This window comes from Thermobia domestica, chromosome 1, assembly GCF_964235325.1.
Source record: "Thermobia domestica chromosome 1, izTheDome1.hap1.1, whole genome shotgun sequence".
In the NCBI taxonomy this organism is placed as follows: Eukaryota; Metazoa; Arthropoda; class Insecta; order Zygentoma; family Lepismatidae; genus Thermobia; species Thermobia domestica.
The window spans coordinates 372453909-372468070 of NC_137454.1; the positions used below are offsets into that span (position 1 = coordinate 372453909).

Consider the following 14162-nt stretch of genomic DNA (forward strand, 5'->3'; position numbering starts at 1 on the left):
AAGGTGAGGGTTTTATGTTCAATCATATCAAAAAATACACCAAAGAAACACACGACGAGAAAGGTAATAATACCCTAGGGAACTAATTACCCCCTGCCCTCACGAATTTCCATTTATTTGAAATGATGGAACGGAAAATCATACTGTTTCAAAAGACACATCAAGGAAACACTTAGACAAAGGGGTAATAATATTATTACCCTAGGGAGTTATTAGATCCCTCAAATTCCCATATATTAAAAAAAAAAAAAAAAAACAAACCGACGAGGGGAGTAATACCATAGAGAATTATTACCTCCATCTAATTCCCATTAATTGACATGCTTAAACGGAAAATTATGCATTTCAAGAGATACAGCAAAGAAATACACCGACGAGGGGTTAATAATAATACTCCCACGAATTCCCATTCAATTAAAATGTTTGAACAGAAAATCACTGTTCAGAAAGCTACATCAAAGAAACCAACCAACGAGCGGGGGGAGGGGAAGTAATAATACCCTAGGGAATTATTACCCATTCGAATTCCCATTTATTTGAAATTTTTGAACAGATAATCATGCAATATCAAAAGATACATTAAAAGCACACTCCGACGGAGGGTGGAGGTGGGGTTAAAACTTTTCTAGAAAATTAATACCCCCTGGTCGGGTCTTCGTTACTTCAAAAACAAACTCATATATTTCATTATAAATCGATGTCATTCGGTATTAACCGTTAACAGAAGCATTCATTTGGGCAAGATGACTTTATATCTGATAATTTAATAGGGCGTAATACTTTCCTGGGAATTTAAACCCCCCATCGATTCCTGGTTAGTTCAAAATTAAAGTCAAGTGTAACATTATAAATTGATACAATTCCGTATTTTGTCTTTCTAGATGCACTCACTTTTTGCAAAATGGCTTTATATCCGAAAATTTGATAGGGAATTATTACCCCCCCCCCCTTCCTTCTCAAAGTACAATTTATTTGAAATGCTTTAACGTAAAATCATACTTTATATATATAAAAAAATACATCAAGGAAACACCCCAACGAGGGAAATAACACCGTAGACGGTGTGTTTCCTTGATGTATCTTTTAAATGGTATGATTTTACGTCCAAACATTTCAAATAAATGGGACACCGAGGATAGGTAATAATTCCCTAGGGCATAATTACCCCCTCTTCGCAGTGTTTGCATGATGATCTTTTGAAATAGTATGATTTTGTTCAAACATTTCAAATAAATGGGAATTCGAATGGGCAATAATTCCCTAGGGTATTATTATCCTCCTCGTCGGTGTGTTTCGTTGATATGTCTTGATACGGTATGATTTTCTGTTCAAACATTTCAAATAAATAGAAACTCGAGGGGGTGGGGGAAAATACCCTAGGAAATTACCCCGCTTTGAATTCACATTTGTTCGAAATGACGCATTTGTGCACCGATGTTGGGTCATATATATATCCATTAATTAGTTTTCAGGATTAATTACCCAGTGTTTTGGTAATGTTTTCCAGCAACCTGTATTTATCTAAGTATTAATGTGATCTTCTCTGTTTCATGTAGCTCTGTTAGTAGGAAACTTAAATGTGTTATCAACTAATTTTATTTGAAATATAATCTATATGAACTTAGAAAAACTTGATACGCACATTTGTACAGGCAAACATGTTACGAACTTATAAATTAGATCTATACAAAGATGGCAAAGCATGCTATGTTACTTTTTTGGTCATTTTCTGACTTTTTACTCGGTAGTTGGTCATTGAAATCTATATACTGACAGCGAACTGAAAGTATTTTAAATGTATTTCATAAAGTCGTAATATTCTTGGCTGTACAAATGTACATATATTTTGTCATCCTTGTAGAGTTATATGGCTGTGGAATGAGTAGAAGTAAGTAAACCTTAGTTCGTTACCATATCTTAACTAGTGTGTGTACTTTCATATTTCAGCATTCATCATCTCCTTCACCACCTTTCCGGAAAGGAAAATTTGCTTTATCATCCCTGTCTGACCCAAACATCGCTAGCAAAACAGCCGATGTAGTAGATAACTCAACCGATAGCTGCACGGGTGGTAAAAGTTTCTTGAAAATTCCAGTTAATTTGCTTCAAAATACGAAGAATGAAGCTAGTGATTGCTCTGCGTATGTTCCTGAAAAGAAGTTAGGTTTGAGCAATAATAGTTCTTATGAGCATTCTACAACAAAATTCGAAGGTACGGAGTTGAAAACAATTCATGAAGACTGGAGTCTTAGTAGCAACACAGCAGACAAGGATGATAACTCAGAGAATGAAGAAAGTACGCAGCCTCTGCAGAATCACATTGAAGTGGATAATGCGGAGAAAAAGAAACTTCCTGTAGAAATAGCTGTGACTTCTAGTTCAGAAAGCGATTGGGATAGTGACGATAGTCTTCCGATTGATAATGGTGCTACTGAAGTTGAAAATAATGAAAACGAAATGAAGAATAAAGATATGACAGATAATGTTGTTGCAGATACAGAGGTGAAGGCTCAATGTGAAATGCCGCTTCCTAAACTAATAATACCGAAGATTTCTATTGAATCTCATTGTAGTAGTATTACCACGTCTTTAGATGAAAAGAGAGGTAGATTTTTGATGCGCACGCATTCTATAGAGCTATCTGACGGAGAGCTGGAGGAGGAGACAAAAGAACCCATTGAAGCTGATGAACCAATCCCTGAAGAGATTATTTCGGCTGAAGAGGATAATAGTCCTTTGCCGGAACCGGAGGCGAAGTCAGATGAGGTACTTCTTTGCCTATTTTAATTGCTTCTGTTACTCACACTGCGGAACTTCTTGTTTGTTTCTGGAAAGCTAGTTATTTGTAATTTTAAATATCTACATTAAAATACTGGGTTAGGTTCAATACAGTAAACTCTCCGTTTAGCGGACTAATTGGGACGAAAGGCTGAAAGCTCTTTTGATCACGAATTGTGCAGGGTTCACGCTGACCTTCGAAGTCAGGCAAATTAAAATGAGTCAGGGGAATGCTTTAAAATATGCTGAAAGTCATGGAGTGTTTGTATTTCACAAGGTCAGGGATTTTTGTTGTTGTTTGTTTTTGTAGTTGCCCACAGAAGATACGAAAAATGCCTCAAAAAATCAAAACAGATTCAAAAATATGTTTACAAGAGAGTGAAAAGCTAAAATTTTCTTTAGAAATAAAGAAGTTTGAGGAGCGCCCAAAGGTGTTAAAATCCGGGTTGTGAGAAGCGCACAAAGGGTTGAAAGAAGGACAACAAGTAGGTAAATAAAAAAAATTCAAATGTAGCAAACAAACAAACAAACAAAAAAAAAAGTTAAGTTTGTTGGTCGTAAAGAGATAGACGAAATTATGATGGGCTATGATTTCACTTGTTTATGTTTATGAGTATTCAGAAGGTATTACAAGAGGTATGTTTATGAGGTATTACAAGTTATCATTTATATCGATTGTGTATAATTATTTTTTTGATGCTATCGTTGTATAGGGACTTGAGTCACAATAAGTGTTTGCAGTAAGAAAATAAGCTTATATACTGTATTTTAAAAATTAAAAGGAGAACGTTGGACAGTAATATATTCTAAACCTAACTACAAATGAGTGATAACATTCGCGGTATAACGGGTCAGAAAAAAATTTACTTAACCGATTATGGAAATTCGGGGGAAGGCAATCAAATCAATACCAGAATTTCAATATGAACCCTATTGTGTTATAAACAATGTTTTAAATAGGATATTACACTTAAAATTATTCTAGATAATGTTTTTGTTAAAATATTTAATGGACGTGTCATATTATCGGTAGCTTTTTCTGGCGATAGGAAGTAGTTCAAAGGACCGGCTTTTTTTTTTTTTTTTTGTTTGTTTGTTTGTTTGTTAGGTTTCTTAAGTGCGATTTCTGTAGCCACTTGAAGCCAATCAGAACCACTCATTCGTAGTAGGTACTAGCACCGTGTTTTCCAGAAAAACAGTAACTACATATTAGTAACCTAAAAACTTACAACTGCATATTAGAAGGGTGGAGAAGGGGTGGCACTATTGTTCTGTGCGTGTCCCATACTGCTATATTACAAGCACATCCATCACCACGCCTTTAAAAAATCTGGTCGAAGTTCTAAATACATTTGTGACATTAGTTAGATTCTTCCCTTTAAATTCAAAGTCCATTAAGTCGAGGTCTGTTAAACCTTGTTTATTGTAGTTCGTTATCAAGGACCGTGATAAGTCAGTTGTTCATTGGACGTAGTCCATTTTCCATACCGATAAACATTCAGTCATTCAGACCATGTACCACTCAATCATTCTAAAATATCGAGCGTGACTGGTATGATTGATTGATTGGTTGTGGTATGGACATTATTTGTAGGAAAGACAGTATGAACTGAATTAAATGAACTGAGTGGTAGTTGCTATAATTAGTCGAGAAAGACAACACATAGAAATACATTTACGTGTGTTAGGTTTGGTTGTTTCATTTACTGATTGGAGTTTTACAAACCTTTTCAGCAACGACACTATATGAGATGGGGTCTTTTGATTGAGTTGAGTTGATTTTGAGTTTAACGTCCCTTCAGCAGCGAGGCTATATGAGACGTGGACCTACTGATTAACGTGGAATCCAAACCACATGAGCTCCCGCCGGGAATTGAACCCGGGTCTCCCACGTTAAGGTCTTTTGATTGAATTGGGATCCGAAAGACTAGTTGGGTTTATATATGAGGCAAGCATCTCAATCGCGAATCGAAACTGGGACTACACGACATAGCCACTTGACCATGAAAGGGCATTAGTTTTGATTTATTGGATATAGTTTGTTATGAATTATGTGTTTCTTCGTATGATATATTTAGTTGTAGATAAGTAAGTGAGTTTAGATGTGAAAGGGCCGGTTTGCCATAAGGACCAGACTGTGTCATGTGATCAGCTCAAAGTCACGTTGCGTGCTAAATCGAGTCTAGAGATTCGAAATCAAGACGCGAGATATTTCAAGCACGTAACTTCCGCGTTGGGCTCCCTGGGTAATTCGAAGAAGATGCATATACTTTTATCATTATTGATTTTACTCTAACAATTTGACTTTTGACAATGTTCTATCCATATTTACCTTACGTGCTATACATCGTTCTTAAGCTCTTCATTATGTCTTTGCAAAAGCTTTCAATTAGCCATCTCCTTATAGTTTTTCAGATATGTAGACGACTTCAGTTTTTTCATTGATTTTCCATTGACTTTAATGTGTATGTTTCATGATGTTTTTGATTATGTTCCATCCATTTTAGGACTATTTCTTTTTTGAAAATGTAGAATTTACATAGTCTCTTCTACATTTGAGCTGAATTTCAGCCATCTCCCCCCCAAATCTGTTTATATCATTGCAACTGGAGAGGCCCTTACATATTGAATGTCTATAGTAAACAGGGGATGGGCAATAGACATTGAACAGTCTAAGTATATGCATAATGAAATAAATTATTGGATAAGAGGTTCTTAATTTAATCGTTTGCAGTGGGTGTATCTATTTGCAATGTCGTAATTAATGAGAATTAAAGTACTAAGAACGATTCTATCTATTTTTACCGTTTTACTAAATGTTCTCGTAAAGTTATTTATTTATTAGGATTTTTCAGTGCATATTTATTGTTGTACTGATTAAAAAATAATAATCTTAAAATATCGTTATCATTTCCAGGCTGCACAATCAGTTTTCGGAACATTGGGAAGAGAAGGTACTTTACAAGGTTATGAAGAAGTTTGGGAATCAAATGCCCATCTATCACTGAGCCCCACTGTCTCCAGTCCTTCTTCGACTAAGGGTCCAAACGAGAAAAAAGAAGATAAAGTGGAGATAGGAGAAGTGGAAAAGACAAAACAAAATGATAAAGAGGTGTCTAGTGCTTGTGCTGATGACGACGACGATGATGATGTGTTTACTGCACCTTTTGTAGCAAGTATTTCTTCAGCCAATGAAAACTGTAATACAGTAGAAGAGAGAAAACCTCTTCCAGATGTCGTGGTTAGTAGAGAATCTGAATCAGGGGATAAACATGAGGAGAAAATTTTCGTCGATAGTGAAAAGGTGGATGTCACAACTGAAGCTAATAAAACCAGTCCAGACAGTGTGGAAACGAAATCAGAATCACAGTTACCAGTAGCGAAAGCACCTGAGGAACCATTGACAGTTAAAAAATCTGAGACAGTATCTGTAAAGGGGAAACCGAAAATTGGTGACAAGTCAAAGGTCTATGAAAAATTGGCTCTTCAAGAATCATTAGGTCGGGCAGCTCCAAAGAATGAAAATACGAAGTTAAAGTTGGAAAAGAGTCCAGAACAGAAGGAAAAGACAGTTGCGTTAAAAGCTACAACTGATGTCCAAAATGTGGGTGTGCAAGAGTCCGCCATGCCGAAAGAAGACGTTAAATCAACTACAACAAATACTATTGGACAGTTTTTGGAAGTTATGGTCGGCGAACAGTCTCTTAGTCATATGATTAATTCGGATAAACCAAAACCAAAGGTAATACTTTCTCCAACGTTATCAAGTGAAGCAGTCAGAACTGATATTCCTCCGAAGCCACCACGTCGAAGAAGGAAGTCTTTTACATCAACAAGAGAAACTGAGATTAATGTGATACAATCAGCAGGCGTCAGTTTCAGTAGATCCTCGTCATTTCATCTTACGCACAACAAAAAATTATCCCTATTACAGACTTCAACTGATCAAGCACCGATGAGTTTAGACAGCGGTACAAGTTTTCTGAATACATGTGGTGTAACCGTTGTAAAACCCTTATCTCCTAAGGTTCAGAGTAAGTTGTCTGATCTTCTCAGCGGCGACGAACAGTTAACAAGACCAGAGAGAAGAAAGAAGAAGAAACCGTTTGAATTAGCTGACAAAAGTGAAATTAACTTTAGAACTAGAAAGTCAAAACTGTTGCGAGAAGATTCTGTGAGCAGTCAAGATGAAGCTCTCTTGTCACCGAGGAAATTTGATACGAAGGACATTGTTAGTAGACAAGAAGTATCTCCATTTTCTTCTTTCGATAAAGGTGATTCTAGAAATTTCCTGCGGCAGAAGATGAATTATCCGAGTGAATTGTCACTTCATTCGTACATGCAGAGAGAGGATTTTTCGGTATCACCAGAAAGATGTCTCTTAAGAAGGTAGGTTGTTACATTTTTCCTATTATTTTTATGATATTTTATTAATAATAGATGATTACATTCAAGCAAATTATATCATAGTTATTTAAACGTCTTGCAGCAGTCGGTAAGTTGTTCGAATTATCATCTTTCATAATCAAAATGCAGTTACCGCCATGGTGGAATACTTGAGTGGAATTATATTACTGTGGAGTTCCTCTTCCGTACGTGCGAGCTTAGATAATAATCAGGGTGTCTATCGGTCACGAAAGTCACGACACACAATCATAGTCATACGTCTTGCGAATAAAATCAGAAAAATAAACACACTGCTGAACAAGACTGCACTTATTTAATATAAAAACACATTTACACGTGACGTTTCGATCTTCTAGCCAAGATCCTTATCATGAGTGTACGTCTGATGAGGATCTTGGCTAGAAGATCGAAACGTCACGTGTAAATGTGTTTTTATATTAAATAAGTGCAGTCTTGTTCAGCAGTGTGTTTATTTTTCTCAAAGTCACGAATGTTACGAAAAAGTCACGAAATCAGAAAATGGTCATGAAAGTCACGAAATTTAGCTTTTGGGTCACAATTTTTTTTAACTGTTCAAATGTAAGTACAGGTTGGAAAATTTTGTTCTATAAAAAGTAAAAATGTTCACCACCAAAAATGTCTATGGTCGGCTTTAGACGCTACCAAATCGCAAGCAAAGTACGTTTCTATCGCATGGATGAAAATTCAGCCTACTTCGCACCCAAATTCGCTCTTAAAAATACAGTAAAACCTGCCTTCAACGAACCCTTTATTAAACGGAAAACTGTCTTAAACGGAAATATTTCACGGTCCCATTAATTTTTTAGCACAAAACACGTAAAAGTCCCTTCATTAAGCGGAAACTGTGTTATGCGGACAACGGAAAGCAAAATAAATCTTTAACGGAAAATTCTTAGTTCCGGACTACAGCGTTTAGAAAATGTTTAGACATTCTGTGAGAGACTAAACATATACACACAATCTGTTCTTAAACCCCGCAACTTAATCAAAAATCGTACGGAAAGTCGGAAAGGAGAAGACGAGGTGGAGGAAAAAGAGGAATACAGTTCGAAGAAGAGTGTAGAATAAAGACGTATCAAGATGCTCTCAGAAGTTTAATGGAACTGCAACAATTTGCCTTCCTTTGATTCTGATCTCTTACCGTAGTTTCTCAGGCAAAAGGGTGTGCGGAAAGTCGGCAGCCAAGCACCAATGTATACAGAAACCCTGTTTAACTACTGGAAAAAATAAAGAAAACGTGTGCATAGCATATTTATTATTAATTTTATTTTATTTTATTTTTTGTGTATTAACTCCTAGAAGAAAGAAGTACTGAAATTGAACACGATACGTTCAGTAATATATTTTCTCAGTATGTCCCTTATCAGTGGCGGATCCAGGGGGCGATCGTCCCCCCAGAAGAGGAAACTTTCTTATTTTATATATATAAATAAAACACATCCCAGAGTTTGGAGCTCTTAAAAGTAGCTCTAAGTAGCAGTATTACAACCCACCGCCCCCCCCCCCCAGAAGTCCGTCCTGGATCCGCCCCTGCTCCTTATAAGCATGTAATTTTTTTAAGGCAAGGTCTACCTCCATTAAGCGGAAACCTGACTTTAACGGAAATTTCTGCGAGTTCCTCTCAATTCCGCTAAAGACAGGTTTCATTGTATTAGGAAATTTTATGATTTGGTTAAAAAAAAAAGTCACGAAATTTCATTTTGGAATTTTAGTAGACACCCTGATAATACTTTATATTTGGGAAGCTGCAAGTGCGTACTAAAAACTATATATTCTGTTTCCTGTTGAAGAAAATAGGAACGTTGATAAGTAAGATCACCCTAAAAACTCCTGGGTGTTCCTCGTTTTTTATTACCATTTGAATGTACGTTTATAAACTAGAATGTGTTTCGTATCTCCAAGAAAATTAAGCATCAAAACTCAAACTGAACATGGTGCTGATTGCTCAATTATTTCGGGCAGCCACCTAATGAGCAGGGGATCAATATTGGAGTCTCTCCACCAGCACATCGTCCTGATGATTTTTCTGTATAATATCACAGGGTGTCTATCGGTCACGAAAGTCACGAAATCAGAAAATGGTCATGAAAGTCACGAAAAAGTCACGAAATTTAGCTTTTGGGTCACGATTTTTTTTTAACTGTAGAAATGTAAGTACAGATTGGAAAATTTTGTTCTATAAAACGTCAAAATTCACAACCAAAAATGTCTATGGTCGGGTTAAGACGCTACCAAATCGCAAGCAAAGAAAGTTTCTATCGCATGGATGAAAATTCGGCCTAATTCGCACCCAAATTCACTCTTCAAAATGTTAGAAAATTGTATGATTTGGTAAAGAAAAGGTCACGAAAAAGTCATGAAATTTCATTTTGGAATTTTAGTAGACACCCTGTATCAGTTTCGTACAGGAACAAGACTAGAGTAAGTTATTGATAAACCAAAAAGTCATTCATACAAAAATTGAAGAGGTCATCTTAAGAAGGACATATAATTGAACGTGAAGTTCTGAGAAAAATAAATTCTGAATTTTCATTGGGTTTCTAGTTATAATGATGATTCAGTTTATATGTATGTACGGTAAAATATATCTCTGTCAGGGAATCGAAATATAATCGCAAACAAGACTTCTATTATGTTAACATGTGCATCTTAAGCTCGTTCTGTGTAATATAAGTAAAATTGAAATTTGTGTTCGTAATGAGTCAATTTGTTGCTTCTTCAGCAGTATTTATTCTACGAAGATTGTTAGAATTGTTTCTTGTTTCTATAAGTTTGTTGAATACTTCTTATTCCATTCTGTTTTATGTCTTCCTAACTTGATTTGTAAAATGTGCTTTTCTTTTTGTGGTTCGTACCATAGTTAAAGAATCAGAAGTTGTGACATGAAAACACTTTTACTCTATAATTGTTTGCACTGACTGGCTTCATATTTAATTGACATTTGTGTTCATAAGTCCCAATGAGATGGATGGTAATGGTGGAATGAAGAAAGTGGGAAATCACGGGAAAATCCCGAGAAAACTCATGCATATGCGTTTGTCCACCTCAAAATCCACTTGGCGCGAGTTGGGTTCGAACGAAAGACCAGAAATGAGCGCTCTATCATTGGGCCGCTTTTAGATCGAGTTAATAAGGGACATAAATAAGGGAGTATTCAACAAACCTTCTAGAAACAGCAAAAAGAAGTCTACAGAAGTTTCGGAAACAATAGTAATCACGCCATTAAGGCAACAAATTTCAGTTTTACTTATAAGGTTCCTAGTAGAGATAAAGTATTTAATCTCTTCACAATACCTATGCCTTTCATTATTTTATGAATATCAATGAGTGAATGATATTTAGATAAGTAGTAATTTATGTTTAAAGAGATCAATGAATCCATACTTCAGTAATAATCAAAAACTTAAAATTTGTATCAATATAGCCGAAAATAAATGCATTTCTTTTCTTTAGCACATAGTTCTCTTAAAGGTGAACGTTTCTGTTGTATGTGAAGTCAATTGCCATCCACCATTGTTTTTATATTCTTAATGTTTATTTTCATCCTGTATTCACAATGGCTGTTTCTGATTTTTTTTTTTAACATCACGTTTTCAGTATCTGGAAAAAAGCAATATCATCTGCAAACTACCGAGAGGCATACCGAAAGTTTTTAGATACTTTTTGAAAAAAAATATGTAAAATCCTGTACAATCTCTTAAAAATAGGTCTCACCAGCATCATTGCACTTTTGCATTCTTAAAAACCACGAATTAGGTATTTTATAAAACACTTTTTTTGGGGGGGGGGGGATATAAGAAATTTCATTCTTATACGCTGCGATAACCTCTTTACTTTTTGAAAGTAGCGTTCTCGAAGCTTTTTCTTGCGTTTTGGGAAGAAGACAAAGTCACACGAAACTAAATTTAGAGAATAAGACGGGTGCTGCAGAATACGGACTCCACTATCTTGTAGAAACTCCAAAATTTTTGCTGCTATGTGTAGCCGTACATTGTAGTGATGAAGAAAAAGTGAAACAGTGGAAATTTTCGGTGAGCAGATCTTCATGCTTCAAAGATACTCGGAAGGCAATAAGTAACGTATCATCTGCTGTTATCATACGTCGATCATCTAACCGTATAGTTGCTACATGGTTAGTCGTAGAGAAAAAAAAAAGATGCCACTATAACTTTACCCACGCTCCGTTCTCGTTTAACTTTCGAAGATGGAATGTCATTTTGAAAACACCATATTGTCAACTGCTATGTTTTGGGGTCATCCGTGTTTATTCACCTCTAACGATGTTATAAATGTCTTTACTTGACCTTGCGAAAGTCTTTTAAGTAAAGAGCGGCACCACTCCACACGGTCATCGTTTTGCTCAGGCGTAAGTACATGTGGGACCCAGCGACTGTAACGCTTCGAAAGGCCGAGATCATCTTTTTATTATAGACTGAGTTGCAGTTGATCCAATCTTCAAGTTTGACTGAATTTCCTCGTATGTGATATGGCGATCCTCTTTCACAAGATTTCTTACTGCTGCGACATTTTCGTGGGACCGCGGTGTCTCAGTGGTAAAACGTTCACCTCTGGTGCATGGGGTCTCTGGTTCGATCCCAGCTCGCGCCAAGTGAACTTTGTGGTGGACAAATACTGTGTGTGTGGGTTTCTTGGGGTTCTCCCGTTTGCTTCCACTTATTTCATTCCACCACTTCATTCATTTTTCATCATCATCACCGTCTCCTTTAGACTAGGAGCATAATCGTGGGATGTAAATGTCAAAGATTTTAATTTCATGTTTTTGCTGCAACATTTTCATCCGTAACTGCAGTGCTAGAGCGCCCAGAGCAAGACTCATCTGTCAGGCTTTGTCGGCCGCGTTTAAGTTCAGCAACTCGATTAAAAACGTTTGCGCGTGATGGTAGAGTCCCCGAAACACCAAACGATCATGGAACTGCCCTTGCATAAAACCGTACTTAAAATCATAAAAGATCATTGCACGAAAATCACGTTACGGGAGCTTCAGCATTGTTGTTGACTGACGGCGATCCTAACTAAGCCACACTTCTAGCCCTCTAATTTTCAAACAAACTTGCAATCTTGCGGTATACCTTTCACTACTAGAAAGCATCGTTTATAAACGTGATACGTGTCAGTACGGTAACGCTGTTTGAATTTTAATATCTAAAAACTTTCAGAATGCCCCTCGTACATACATTGAATTTTATACTTTAGTGCCTATGTTAATCCATATTCACTGCTTCTTATGAAGGCTCGCTTGTAGCTATATGGTTAGCGTACAAACTATCGGCACGGGAGACCCGGGTTCGATTCCCGGCGGAAGCTCATATAGTTTGGATTCCACGTTAAACTGTAGATCCACGTCTCATGTGGTCTGGCTGCTGAAAGAGACTGAACTCTAATGCAAGCTACTGTTTCTAATGAAAGATATTGAGTAATGTTGGTGAGGATCAACATTTCTGCGAAATTCCATCTTTAATTACACTTTCTGTTCTAATTCTTACTCATTAATTAATTATAAGTTACGATGGCCGTTCAATAAAGACTTTCCCAACAACGTAAGTTGGCTCAGCAATTGCCAGCCAGAGGTACAGACTTCTCTCATCATTCGGATACCATTTTGTAACACTCATCACATTAGAACAGAAGTCATGACTGCGCCTTAAGAGTCTTCATCCCGGCGAAATTAAAATACCGCTAATTTTACAGTAATTATGTGATATCTTCAAATAGATAAAAGATAATTGAAATATGGAACAAATGCGCCCTAGACAATATTATTTTGCGTGAGGTACCGTTATCACAAGTCACCTAGTGGCTTTTCGTTTTCAGCTGTTTAGAAACGCGAAAATAAATGCCGATTTTCAAAATGGCTCGAAATCGAAAGCAGATAAGTGAGTCGTGATAACGGTTTCTAATGTAAAATAATATTGTCTAGAGCGCTCTTGTTCCACATTTCGATTATATTTTATCTATTTGCAGATATCACATAATTACTGTAAAATTAGCGGTATTTTAATGTCGCCGGGATGAAGACTCTTAACAATGAACGTGTCGTTATACTGAAAATATCAGAACTGTAGGAAGGGAAAGAGGTAGATGTCAGTTAGACATACCATAGTGTATAGTTAGTCTGACGGAAACAAGTACTGAGTGTGTGTGTATGTCTAAAAATTCATGGGAGTAGGTGACATTTGTTTTCCTGAAAAAGCGAAAGTAAGCGAGGAGCCCGTCGTGATCTACAAATATGGATCATGTAGCTGATTTTTATTTCTATAGACCCTACACTAACCCTGACCAGTGAGCTATTTTCGTAATTGTTATTTGACGATTTGATGTTCGCAGATATTTAAGTTAACTTGTTAGTGCTTTTTAATGTGCGACAATGCATCTGGTCCATTACACGCCATTTCATGGGAAAATTATTACGGAGTGTTACATTTCAAAAATAGGAACTTAACCGTGTGTATATTTCCGTTTTTTATTTCATTCCTTGCAATCCCTGGCCAAGTGGGTTTGTGGTGGACGAATCGTCCGTGGGTTTTCCAGGGTTATATTGTTTCCTCCGACATCGTTATTCCACTAATTTTGTCATTATCGCTCATTTTCATTAATCATCGTCTCAATCATGGGGCGTAAAACTAGAAATTTCATTTCATTTCTATATTAAATATGTAAAAAACTGTCAGGGGGAAGCTTTTTAACAAACGCCTATAGCGCTTCTGTATCTCTAATCCTTCCAATTCTGTATAAACTTTTGTTCTAGTACTCCATTTAAAATTTCACAATCCATCGTTCATTTTTTTTTTCTAGATCAGTAAATTACTAGATTCATCCCGTATACTCTGTCAAACTTTTACATTGTCTTAAGAAGTCAGACAGCATACAGTATATCATACCCTTACACCTCTGAAATTATTCTTCGCTTCAACCATACCATGCAGCCTTGCGTTCCG

At 36.4% G+C, this 14162-nt stretch overlaps 1 protein-coding gene across 2 annotated transcripts in view; it reads left to right on the forward strand.

The window, feature by feature from the left end:
* The window catches only part of LOC145664377 (uncharacterized), a gene marked incomplete at its 3' end in the record, with an annotated part of 102035 nt that overhangs the window by 20388 nt on the left and 67485 nt on the right, over nt 1–14162 (forward strand). For both annotated transcript variants that reach the window (XM_081731031.1, XM_081731041.1), the window contains 2 exon segments: nt 1948–2766; nt 5696–7167. In XM_081731031.1, the coding sequence (XP_081587157.1) occupies nt 1948–2766; nt 5696–7167 (2291 nt within the window).